Genomic DNA, 14,294 nt, shown 5'->3' on the forward strand with positions numbered 1-14,294 from the left:
AGAAAAGAAACCCTACACAAATACATAAGCATAGGCTGAAAATTAGGTCTGAAAATTCTAATTTTGTAATTCTCGATAGATAGATCTGTCAAGCAGTTGTCGAAACCTCGATAGATAGTATCTAGCAAAAGCTGTCGAGACTCATTAAACCTCGATAGATATTATCCGTCGAGAGATGTCGGGAATTTGTCCAGCATTAATGAACAACCCTTCTTCAATTCTTTCTTGGTCCAATCTTCATGGCTTTAATACTTGACTTGAACAACATGTTTCTTGAAGTATTAAACATATCCTAAATCTACCCAATTACAAGTAAAGTGCGTTTTGTCAAAAGATTAGCCAATTACATAAAATATGTCCTTAACACCTTGTCCAGAGCATTTTGATAGTCTTTTTACTATTATTTTCATTCCATTTTGTAGCAAACCTCGCAATTAAAGTCCAAATATCATTGTCATAGTGCACAATTGTTGAAAGAAACTCAACTTGGTGAATTATTTAGGGAAGCCCAATTGCACACAACAAATTCATACTCAATGAGTACCTGTAAACATTCATGATGGAATTTATGATGCATAAGCACACTTGAAATGAGATTATGCAAATTTTGGGACTCGTTCAATGAGACTACCTTATAAACTGGGCCAAAACTACCTTGGCCAAGCGTTTTAGCAATAGAGAAGTTATTTGTAGCTATAATTATGGTTCTTCGATTAAATAATGGCAAATTTGAATTTCTTCTAGTTCCATAGAGGTCCCTTCTACTTGGAGAGTCTTCGAAGTATGGTAAAGTGGAGTCAGCACTATTTGAATATGTGTTATGCCTCACCTCTATCATAAAACAAGTAATTAATAATGCTAGTAATCATTTTTGTCCAATTAAGAATTCTCACACAAAAGCCTAATTTAATAAAACTGAGAAACACACTAAAATAAAAGAATGAAATAGAGGAAAATAAGAGGAAAAATTGAAGTTTACAATTTTCTATTTATCATTGACAGGAAATCCCATTTGGTTAAAATGAACTTTTCTAAGAGGTAAGTGCTTATGGGTGATGAAAGCTCCTCAGGCCTATTGATAGGGTTGGAGAAAGTTCCAGTATTCTAAAAGAAATGCAGTAGCCTTGGAAACCTATCAGATCAAAAGATACTACCCTATAAGCTTATTTTCATCAATTAAAATTAGCTAAGGCAACTCAATGTACTAGATTTCATCTAAATATGGAAAAGTCACATGGATTTTAACCTGGAGTGAAATAAGAAACAAGATGGATACAACTGAATGGTGGAAAGTGGTATGTGTACATTTTTAGATCGCTTAAAATACCAATTGTTTAACCTAGTTATTTAGCCAAGTGATTACTTAGATAAATTATTCAGATCTAGGTTAACACATTCAAATCATATCATGTAAAGAGTGCGGAAAAGTAAATAACACATGATATGATAACCTAGGAAAACCAAACTAGTAAAAAACCTGGGGAGGATTTAACTTAACTATCCTTAAAGTAAAACAGATCCACTATAAAAGAATTGAAGTTTTACAAAAGGACTTAGATCACTAACATCCTAATGCTACCTCAAGTGGAAGCCTTACTACCACGACCACGTGACAATTCTAAGTCCATGGACTACTTCTTTCTCAGATCCACACATCCACAAGTACACCCACTTGTGTTTTTCTTTAAGCTCTTGAAACAGCAACTAGACAGATCACCAAGTTCTCGACATCAATCCTGATCTTGATAACCCTAAGTATGTATGAAGGTAAACACCTCTAAATCTCACAAGAGATTCACACATACAGCATATCAACAACCTCAAAAACATGGCTAGGGTTTTTTTTTTTTTTGAGACATAAAACATAAAAACCTACACGTCAAATGGGCTTGGGCTGAGTTGAAAAATTCTACAAAAAAACAATCTGCATGAGCTTCGATTGATCAAGTCTAATTTTTGATCGATCGAGCCTTGCAGATTTAGTCCAATAAATCCTGCAGTACACTTGATTCCAACTTTACAATAAACACACTTTGAGCAGCTTAAAACTAGACTCTAAGTTTTGATCATGGTTTGCCAACATTACACAATAAAGTTCTAATACATTTAGATCCTAAATTCATAGAACCTATCAATCTCCTCCTTTGGCAATCCATGAGAAAAAACATACCAAAATTGAAATGCTCAAAGTTACAAAATAGCCCAATAAACAATAAACATGCCCAATAACCAATAACCAATTCAACCTAACTACTATCCATCAGTTGCCAGTGTAGACAGTAGCACGACTGGATAAACCTGTATATTCTTGAAACACTCAACAAACATATAAATGCATGTGTGGAAAATACAAGTACAAACAAAATAAATTCTTGATCTCACAAAAAACAGAAAAATAAAAGACATATATCATGAATAACCTCATAATATAAATCAATAGTCAATGTAGCACATGTGAAATAGGAAACAACAGTAGAAATGAAAACATAATGTCTCCCCCTAACATATACAATTCTTAAGAAAAAAAATAGAAGAAGAAATAAATACATCATGAGCCAAAAAAAATATACATCATGAAGCTCCTAGATACAATCTATAGCTCCAAAGCTCCAAAAACATGAAAATCTCCCCTATCTCCATCAATATGTACTCCCCTTTTTTTGACAAATTGCCAAAGGGCAATCAAGGCTCATCATCAAAAGGAGGTGGTGGAGTAGACTACCAAACACTCTCCAAATCCGCACGCAAAGCCTAAAGCTCCGTGAGAACATCCACCAAAAGCTAATCATGCGCCGCCTAACGGTCATGATAGTATCCAACATACCCCAAATGGATGAATCATCTGAAGAAGAAGGTGGAGGATCAACTGCGGCAGTGGCATCGACAAAAGCCTCAGCAAAAAGGTCACTAGAAAAAGGAGGCTGAGTAGCTACACCTGTGGAAGACTTGACTCTAGGGCATTTAGAGCTAGCTTTCATCTAAGTTGCTCTCTACCGAAGGAAGGTGACACCTATGGGAGCGATAATGTGTACAGGCTCAGACGCAGGAAACTCATCTAAACCTAAATGTAACAAAATTCAATGTATAAAAACAAGGAAGAAAAGACTATGTGATTTAGAACTACTCCTATGAACCTCAACTAAAGAACGAATGAAAAGAGACGGAAAACACATAGGAGCATCAGTCACAAGGGCATACAAAAATGCACAACGCTCAAAAGAAATGGTGTGCAAGTGAGAGATAGGCCAGATAGAATGACAAGAAATCTAGAAAAACAAATAATAAATCTCAGTAAGTTTATATGAGGTGATACGAGGATCAATACCCCACTAAATGGAAGTACCGATGAGATATGACATAATGTCATCAAGAGGAGGGATCTCAGAATAAGGGTAGGCAGGCTGTCGTACCAAAGGTAACCCAAGAGCAGAGGCCACTACTGAAGGAGTAATGGGATACTTGTCACCCCTTATCCAACTACTCACATACTGAGTGTTGGAGGCAATGGAGTGGACAGAGAGGTTCAAGTAAAACTCTCTAATCAAGGTAGCCGGAGGAGGGTACTCTATATCCATAAGAGACAACCAACCCCTACGCTCAAAATTTCTCCTAATGTCCCCATCAAGCTCATCTAAAAGCATCTTTCTCTCAGCCCAAACAGACCTAAAAGTATTAAGTTTCTCATAGGTCTCTTGATTTTTCTCAACCCTAAACCTCTTACTATCAAAAGTTCGGGTAGAGGTGGAGGTGGATTTCCTGTTTGCCCTAGTCTTCCTAACCATGATTCAAAGGGAAGGAAAGGAAAGACCAAAACAGAAGACAAAGAAAGAAAACAAAGAAAACCAAGGGCAGACTGCATCAGACAAGGTTAAAGAGAAAACAACAATAGAAAATATCAATATATATGATGCATGACTTAGAATGAACAAATGATGCATGCTCCAATGCATTGAGAACCGTTCAATTATACTTTAGAAATCAATTATTGACTTAAACATAGAGTTTTAGTGCATAAACCCTAAATTTTGAAAAATCCAAGTTCACAAATTTTAACCAAATTGAGTAATTAATCATTACACTAGATAGAAAATCATCATATAATGACATAATCAATCAATTACACAAGCCAATTTTACCAATTACAGTCCAATTGAACAAAATCCCCAATTTCATGTAGTTTCAAGCCCTAGAATTTCATATTGCTCTCAAATCACCAAATTAATCTAATTAATGCATGGGAAACATGTTTATAACATCTGAAAGTTCAAATAGCGTGTAAAACACCAATGAATATTTAGACCCCCAATTACAAAAATACCAACACAAGCTTATAATCAAACAGTATATGTGTGGAATATGAAATATAAGCTATAACCAAATTGATAAAACAACCTAAACCAAAATTAATCACCAACACAGCAGTAATTAAAAGGTAAAGAGTAAGGGAAGAGAAATGCAAATACAAAGATAACAATGTGACATGTTATCGAAGAGGAAACTGAAGAACTCGACGAAAACCTCTCCGCCGCCCTCCAAGCAATAAATGATCCTTTAGAAAATTAGTTGGGATACATGAATAGAAATAGACCCTCCAAGCCTAATCTACTTGATGCACCTAAGCCCTCCAAGCTTCTTACTCCAACAGGGTTACGCCGAACCTTATCTTCTCTAGCTTATCGGATCCTGCAATAAGTTCCATATTGCATCCACCATCCTTGGCATCTTCCAATGCTTTCCAATGCTCCAAAAACACTCTCACACTCTAAATGGGTGTTGATAGGCCAAAAACGTATTGACCCCTTGTGATAGATTAAGTTGATTAATTAGTCAAGTTATTAATTAATCAAATTAACATGAAAATTACGTGGTAGCATAAAAAAATCACCAATTAAACTAAGTATGTAGCGGAAAATAAATGACACGGTGATTTGTTTACGAATGGGGAAAACTTACGTGGCAAAAACCCCACCGGGTGATTTTAAGGTCACTATTCCCGAAATTCCACTATTATCACAACAAGCAGTTACAAGTAAAGGAATCTCAAGTACCTTACCAACCTACAATTGAACCCTTACCCCAATACCCAATTGGACTTGTTCAGTAGTGACAATTTCTCCTTTCAATGCACGGCTCCTAAGTACATGACTAACCAATTGCGCGGATCCCAGTACGTGATTTCAATCACCAGCTAGAGAAGATTATTGGCTGCAAAGTTTTTCAATTCATCCACACGATGAAAATCAAGAAGATTCTTGGTTACAAAACCCTCCAGTGCAAAGACACAGCAACTTCTTCACAAGAGAGATGAACTAGGGTAAGAACTTTCTCAAGTCACAATTTGCATAAACAGGGATTTCTCAATGCTTGTGCAACTTGTGTCCCTTTGACGGCCCTTAAAATAATCCTTTTATATGTCTAGGATTATGAGAAAAGAAGGCCCAAAGACACATCCACGGATTAGAATCAAAACAGAACTCAGAATCTGTTTTTCTTAAATCTCGATAGATAGAGGTATCGAGATGCTATCAAGCAACTGTCGAGCCATGGGCTGGAACAACTCTTTAAATCTCAACACATGCTAGCTGTCGAACTTTAATGAACTTGCACTTTTCAGCTTGTTTCTTGGACAAACTTGATGACTTCAACACTTGATCTTGAAACACAGTTTCTTGAAGTATAAAACTCATCCTAATTCTACCCAATTATAAGTAAAATGTGTTTTGTTAAAGGATTAGCCAATTACATAAATAAATGACATATGTTCTAAACAAGTGAAACACATATGTCCTAACAGATGTGGGTAGTGTTTGGGTACAAATCTTCTTTCAATGGGTATAACAATGGGAGAGGGAATAAGAAGAGACTACAAAGATTTTTCTCTAAGAATGAGTAGCTCTCTCTAATAGGGTGGGTGTGTTGTAGAAACCTCTCTTAGGGTTTTTCATTTCCAAAAATGAATGGAAAGGCCAACGGTATCTCTGAATCAAAAGTTGTGGTTAGTGTAGGGAAATGAAAAGGTAGATAAGAGCTGTTTCTTAGTGGATGTAGCTTGTTTTTTCTTGGAGTCTTCCAATTTATGTCTACTTGTACTGTACTTGTACGTTGTACCCTCCTATATATTGACTTTATCGAAAAACTTTTCTCTCTCTCTCTCTCTCTCTCTCTCCAGAAATTAGGATACCGACCAGTTCTCTTTCTCGTCATAAAGACTCATCTGCTTATACATTTTCCTTCCAAGGGCACTTCAGAAAGACTCATCTGCTTATACATTTTTCTCCTACTACTACTTTCTTCACATGACATTTTGTCTCTCTATTTGAAGCAACTATAGGGCACTTGAAGTGAAATTTGGTCCATATTAAAAGAATTAGAAGGCTGATTAAGGTAAGTTATGCATTCCCTTAAGCATAATTTGTTTTTTTTGTAACTCTATCATTTTCTTTGTTGTTTAATTGTACCATTAAGGTTTGCTAGCAGTTTTGAGTCTTTTGTGGAGTCATGGATGTAATGTTAGGTAGTGGGTTTGGATTAGAACACTGCCTTATTGGTTGTATGACTACAACATTTCCACAACAGTAATTTGTTATTAATTCTAATTTAAACTCATCATTGAAATTACTTTTTTTTCCCACAAATAATAACCGGTAGGCAGTAAGGAAGTCAATTCCGTACTGTACTGGCTGGTAGAGCCGGAATTTGTCGTAGTACCTATGCTGGTACAAAAACAAGGTAGTTTCGTTCTGGTTTAAATACTAGTCTTACCGGGTCGTTTCTGCTGTACAAAAGACTTAAATCGGATTTTGGCCGGTAAATTCATACCGGACCAAAATAAAATTCTTCAATTTCTTTGCACTACGTTGAGAGAGAGAGAGAGAGAGAGAGAGAGAGAGAGAGAGAGATAAATCCATTGTTGATCCATTCTCAATGTCGTATGTTCTTTAATCTTCACGCAACAAAAAGAGAGATGTAGAGCATCTGTTTAGATCTAATCTATGTAGGGGAAAGAAAAGATAATGAGAGAAGAGGAGTAGAAGACGAAATGTAGGGGGAAAGAGAATGGAGGTAGGTGGGGGTTGTTGAAAATTAAATGAGGATCAGCATAAAGAGCGGAGGAGAGAGTGTCAGAGTCTTTTGGGTAAATATTGCTAAAAGTGAAGTTTTTTGGGGTTATAGTCACTGTTCCAAGTTATTTGGGGAAATGAGGAGAGAGAGTGAATTTCAGCAACAGTGTTGTCGAAATTCAAAGAAAAGTATGAGAGAGAAAATCGAAATTGAGGAGAGAGAAATTTTGAGAATTTCGGCAACAGTGTTGCCGAAATTCCTTCTGCCCAGCCCTGCCTGCTTCACTGAGTGCCCATGCGCGAGTGCCCAAAAGGAAAAAATAAAAAAGGTTTGTGGAAATCCCATTGCCGAAAATGGAGGGGAAAAAAAAAAAGAAGAAGAATTATGGCAATGGGATTGCCGAAATAGGAGGGAAAGAAAAAGAAAAAAAAAAAAAAAAAAGGAATTGTGGCAATGGGATTGCCGAAATAGGGGAGCAAAAAAAAATGGTGGCCATGTAGTGCCGAAATAGGAAAAAAAAAAAAAAAAGGAAATGTGGCAATGGGATTGCCGAAATAGGGGGAAAGGAAAAAAAAAGAAAAAAGAATTGTGGGTATTGTGGCAATGCTATTGCCGAAAATGTGAAAAAAATTATAATAAAAAAAAAAGGAAAATCAATTGTGGCAATAACATTGCTGAAATAGAAGGATTCTTATCTACCTCTTCAATTTCAAGTACATAGATTCTAACACGTGAAAGTTTTAGAAAAAAAAATATTGATGTGACTCGTACTTGAAGAAAACTTTGCTGAGATTCTTTGCTAAGAATCAAACTTTGCTAAGAATCAAACAAGACTTGAAGAAGAATCTCTGCAAAAAAAATATGATTGATGTAACAAAAAGACTGGAACTCAGTTAGTCTCTGTGACAAATGAGTTTTTTTTTTTGTCTTTTATTTCACATCTTTGTAATAAAAGGCAAGCCTTCCTTCTCACAAAACACTTCCACATCTCTGCTTGAAGTTTTCTCACAAAACACTTCTATCCGATTGTTCAGTTTTTCTTCAGTTTTGCTTCAGCATACACAATTGTAAGTTTTGGGTTAATGTAAGTTTTTTTGCTTTTTGCTTCAGTGATTATGATTGTTGTTGTTGCTGTTGTTGTTGTTGTTGTTGTTGTTGTTGTTTATATTCAAATTTTAGATTAATAAAATTTTTATGGTTAGGACTACAAATATTTTTAGTATTGTTGTTATTTTGTGTTTATTTATTATTATCTAATTGTGTTTTTCTTTTTTGCAAGTATCATTCTATAATTCTCACTCTTTCAGTTGGTATCACAATTATTGTAAGCATCTCAACTCTCTATCTAATTAAATTTACGTATATATTTTGTTAATTTTGAAATTATTTAATATTATTTATTGTTATTATTATTAGTAGTATATGACCACAAAAATTGTAATAAATTTTATTATTGTGATCTTTTTATAGTCAATTTTAATTTGTTATTATTAGTTATTACATCATTACTTGGAAAAAAATATATTGCATAATATGTTTGTTGATTTATAATAAAGATATGTATGTGTATTTTTTTTTATTTAGTACAATAAATCCTACATTTGTGTTTCATGGAAAAATTATATGCTTTATGTATGGTTATATTAATGTTATTATATTTTATTGTTGTTCTTTTGTTCTTAGAAGATATTTATGATTATCTGATTATGTTTTTTTTTTTCTTTCTTTCTTTTCTTGCAAGCATCACTCTATAATTCTTACATTCTTTCACTTCATATCACAATTGTAGTAAGCTTCTCAGCCCCTAATTTAATTGGAAATTATTTGCTTAGTTTGTAATTTTTTATATAGATGATTTGTAAAAAATGTACTTTTAGATATTGTAATTTTTTAATCTCAGTAGTACAGTATATTAAAGATACTGTGAAAACGCATCTTCAGATATGGTTTAACTCATTGTAGCATTTAATGTAGGATATATTTGAAATGGAGCCTGGGTCATTCGATCATTCTCTGCCAACCCAACAACAATATCACATCTCTAATGATGCAATGGAAGGCAATGTACGTTGCAAGAACCAAATTTATTAATATCCTAATAATATCTACAATTATTCAATTTACATGAAAATAATTTCAACATTAGCAATATAACATTGTACATTTTTTTAAAAAATTCAGGTTTTCACGTTACGAGTGCGACCCCAACGGTTTGCACCCCCCCAGCAGTTAGGCGAGCGTATCACCCCATATTTGCATCAATGTAGATTATACCGTGTTACCCGCCTACCACATATAGATATTGACTAGAGTCTTATCACTTCTTTGGTGGAGCGGTGGCAATCTGAAACCCATACATTTCACCTACCAAATTGTGAAATGTCGATCACTCTACAAGATATAGCAATCATTATAGGATTGCCTATTAATGGCAATGCAGTGACACCACCTGAAATTGCATTGACATATGGTAGCCTTAAAATAACATGGGTTAGGAATACATTTTTGAACCTACCAGAGGGTGCCAATGCTGTAACAACCCAACAGTATGCTAGGGCATACATGTTCCAGGTCTTGGCTTTACTATTTGGAAATAAGAGCCAAAATAAATTGCATTGCTGCTTTCTCAGGCTGTTAGCAGACTTTGGTGTAGCTGGGCAATATAGCTAGGGTAGTGCCACGCTTGCTTTCCTTTATAAAGAGTTGTGTATTGCTTCTATTAAAAAAACCACGGAGGTTGTAGGTCCTATTTTCATATTACAATTATGGGCATGGGAGCATCTTCCATATCTGACCCCAATTCCAATAATTCCAATAAATTTAAATGGTGACGACCCATACGGTTGCAGGTATAATATTTACTTTCTATTTCTATACAATATTGTATACTGTAGTGTTTATCCTTGATACTTCCAAACCCTAAAATCAGTGGCAATCATTAATTGTGTATAGGTGGGATACTAGGAGAACTTATACTCACACACCAACGCATGTTCTACCTGCGTACCATTCTAATCACGATACACATAATAAGGATCAGGTAATATATGTTGTCACAATGCATCAATGGTTAATTTACTAGTTATATTATTGTCTTGATCGATTATAACATAGTTATTGTAATTGAAATCACAGGTTATTTGGACACCATACGATAATTATTTGCATCCATGGTGTCTTGTAGGACAACATATATGGCTTACAACAACGCCATTGCTATGTTTCCAAATTGTTGAGTATTACCATCCAGAGAGAGTCATGCGACAATTTGGATTGTTGCAAAGATGTCCAAAGTGGCCTACTGACAATTTTGATAAATCTATACATTGTGTAAAGTTGACAGGAAAGGCTGGTGTTGATTGGTGTAGGCATCATGCACATTACTACCAACTTTGGAACCAGCGAGTTCAAAATATAGTTGGAGATGAAAATTTTCATCTAGATGTGGACTACACAACATGGTATCACCAACATGGCCACTTATTTACGACACAAGAGGCGGCTGCCCATGTGTACTAGGTTATTATTTTAGCATTTTCAATACTGCACTAATATTGATAACAAATTATTATTTTAGCATTTTCAATAATACTGCACTAATAATTTTTTTTCTTTTTATGTGGCAGCAAACGGAAATTAATAAGATGTTAACTTCGGTTGTTGCAAACCAAGGGAGGGCTGACTTGACTGCACAACAAGTCCTTCCGGCAATAGTAGAGGGTCTTACTCAAGTGAAGTTATCAATGGAAGCAGATATTTCCTCCATCCCTACTGAGAGGGTGACACACTTTGGGCGACGACAGAGGCACCAAGGAAGACAGGGTAGACAACGTAGAAATGATGAAGCTGGACCATCTACGTCTACCCAAGCTGGACCATCCACCTCTACCCAAGCTGGGCCATCCACATCTGCCCATAATGAGCCTACCACCTTCAATGAGTATAATCCAATTAATGTCAACGAGTATTGTATGTCTTTATATCAACAGATTGGATTATCCACTTCCATAGGACAAGGATTAGAGGGTTTGTTTAGTTATGACCACTATCCCCAGCTTAGTTCAACACCTCCCTCTTATCATCCATCGCCACCTCCATACTATTCTGGGCAATACAATTATGGCCAAGATGCTCAGTTTAGTTATGAACAACCTTCCCAACCATCCCCTCATGTTGGTGATTTCTGTACACCACCAAATACATGGGCATGTGCTCCGAACACTGAGGAAGAGGCCTCTATAACAGACTCTGAGGAAGATGCCTCAAATGAGGATAGTGGGGAAGATGCAGAAGATGCAGAAGATATGGAGGTGTCATCAGATAATGAAAGTGATGAAGGTGGTAATTATCAAATAGATTTTGATATTAGAACACAACCAAGGCGTATGGGGAATAGTCATGTGCAAGCACAAAGGTACCCTCAACGAGTAAATAGGCATCCTCCACGTTGTAGAACACAACAAAAACTTCATGTACCCCATCGTGGAAATCACGAATCAATTATTAAAAATATATTAAAGTATTATCATTGTTTATGCATCATTGTAGCAAAAAATATTATGCCTAGATAGTATATATATCACGTTATACTACTAACTGTAAGGCCTTTGTAAAAATAAGAAATGTGTACACATATTTGGTATTTGAAATTAGTGCCCAATTAATTTAATCATACATCTATTTAATATAATTTTCCAATCCACAACCTCTTTTCCAAACCCTTATAAAAGTGTCAAAGAAAAATAAAACTTTCACCATCTGATTTTCGTCCAAATTTACAGTAGTAATTTGTGAGTTAATTTCGGCCTTCAAAAAATGTGAATTTCAAAAAACTCAAAACATAAAAGTTGTAGATATTTAAGTCACGGTTCCAGCCCATCTAGTCTTAAGTCAACTGGATTTTTGAGGAGAGAGATACGTCTAAAATACTGATTAGTGCTCAAATATGATTTTTCCTCTTTAGATTGTGGCCCTTTGATTTATTTCCTTATTTGAAGCTTTCAGACATGGTAAAGGACCAAAGCACTCCATAAAAGTATATATTTGAAGGTGTTATCGAACCCCTAAACTATAATACGGAATATATATATATACACACACACATACACACACGCAAAAAAAAGAAAAAAAAAAAAAAAAAAAACATACACCCCAATCAAACTTGCAGTGATAGAAAACATTGTAGCATATGGAATTAGTACCAACTTGTTCTATCAAATAATACAAACTAACAATATGGTCTAACTCCTAAAAAAAAAGAACAGTCCAACCAATCCACTGAAGTAGATTGAATACATATGTTGGGTCATTCAGTTTGGCCACTAGTGGAGCCAGCCACAGTTCGAGTGGGGCATGTTCTTCTATTATGGCCTTCTTGCCTACAGAGGCTGCACAATGGCCTTGGTTGATGCTCTGTCCCTAAATCCATTTCATTTAGAAGCCGAGTTGATCTTGGTCGACTGTTTGCACGGCGCAACTTCACATTAGGATACAAGACTGGGAAATCAGGCTCATTCCAATGTACACTATATGGAACCATGCAAAATCTAGGTGCATAACAAGCAACTTGTTCTTCCAAACAGTAGCAGCGGTCGATATATCGCATTGCAGAGATGCCTTGATATTTACACACGGCAATGACATGTGAGAATGAAATCTTATAAACTTGCCATTTTTGACAACTACAAGTGCTCTCCCTCAAATTTACCTCATGTCGATGATTACCCCTATAAGCAGAGTTAGGGTTTATTGGTGTTTTGACTTCAAACAGACCATCTTCATGACTAAACACAGTAACTGAATGCTTTGGCGCCTTTCTTTCCCATTTATTGAATTTATTCTTTATATAGGCTGTAATGCGTTCACCGGCTGTAATCTCTGCACGTGCCTTAGTATACCGATCGGCAAAGTAGGCTACACAACAGTAGTATGTGAGCTTGACTAACGCAGTTATGGGCAGATTTCTAGCACTCTTTAGAACACTGTTGAAGCTTTCAGACAAATTTGTGGTCATTGCCCCATAATGATGTCCACCATCGTGTGCTAATGTCCACTTCTACACTAGTAATTCCCTTAAATACTTATCACCATCTGCATTTAATTGAGTAATTCTATCCCTTGTTATTTGATACTTTTGTAGCTGATTCTCCATGCCTGCCCACATTACCATAGCCTTCAAGTTTTTATTCCCAATTTTTTGATTGAAATTGCTAGCCACATGGCGAAGGCAAAAACGATGATGCCAACGTGTCGATTCACATATAACCCGTATCGCTGACATTATACCAGGGTGGCGATCAGATGTGACACATAACTCATCTTGATTAGTGACATTATTTTGAATACAACGCAAAAACCAATACCAACTATCATCAGATTCCTCCTCCACAATGGCAAAGGCAAGTGGAAAAAGTCTATTGTCACCATCCCAAGTTGATGCAATCAATAACTTACCTCTGTACTTACCATATAGGAAAGTTCCATCTATACTAATCACTGGCCTACAATGTTGAAAACCTTCAATTGATGGACCAAAAGCCCAGAAAACTCTCTTGAATATGGCACAGCCTGGCACAGTAGCAGGTACCGTTCTCCAAATAACCCTGCTGTCCGGGTTTGAATCAGTCAAAGCTTTCAACCATTTTGGCAATAATTGGTAAGATTTGTCCCAATCACCAAATGCTCTACCAATTGCCTTCTGTTTCGCCTCCCACACCTTAAAATAAGAAGGCCGGTATTCGTACTTATTGTAAAGACTCTGTTGAAGCGAAGAAATCCTTATATTTGGATCATCTTTGACAATATCCCTCAACTCTTTCTCAATAATATGAATGTCTAATTGCTCGTGATCTTGTGTGAGTGTGGACTCCGTACATGTGTGTGGACCATTGTATTACCTAACCTCAAAGAACCCATGCGTAGCCCGGAAGCATGCTCAAAGACGCCAAGAACAATTTTTGCAACGTACAGACCAACATGCTGGATCTGACTCTTTTACACTAAATGTTTGGTTCCTCTTGATGTGATATTGTTTAACAGCAGCTTGTAGTTCATCCTTATCAGCAAAAAGCAATCCCACATAAAACTCTTGGGTAGGGTCCCAAGTACTCTGAATGGGCTTTTCAAATGGTGGGGTTGGATCAATCATATTTTCCCAAGTGTTTTGTGAAAAGCTCAGTGATGAAGGTTGATGGAATGCCATTGCTGGACTGCTTTCATGATTAGGTTCATTG

The 14,294-nt window shown here is 36.0% G+C and overlaps 1 protein-coding gene across 1 annotated transcript; it reads right to left on the bottom strand.

Annotated features, from left to right (window-relative positions):
- Positions 1–12,367: 12,367 nt before the first annotated feature.
- Positions 12,368–13,075, bottom strand: LOC142609060 (uncharacterized). The gene has a single exon (XM_075780700.1). The coding sequence runs from the start codon at positions 13,073–13,075 to the stop codon at positions 12,368–12,370; it is 708 nt and encodes a 235-aa protein (XP_075636815.1).
- Between the last annotated feature and the right edge of the window lie 1,219 nt (positions 13,076–14,294).

Source organism: Castanea sativa, chromosome 9, assembly GCF_040712315.1.
Source record: "Castanea sativa cultivar Marrone di Chiusa Pesio chromosome 9, ASM4071231v1".
Lineage (NCBI taxonomy): Eukaryota > Viridiplantae > Streptophyta > Magnoliopsida > Fagales > Fagaceae > Castanea > Castanea sativa.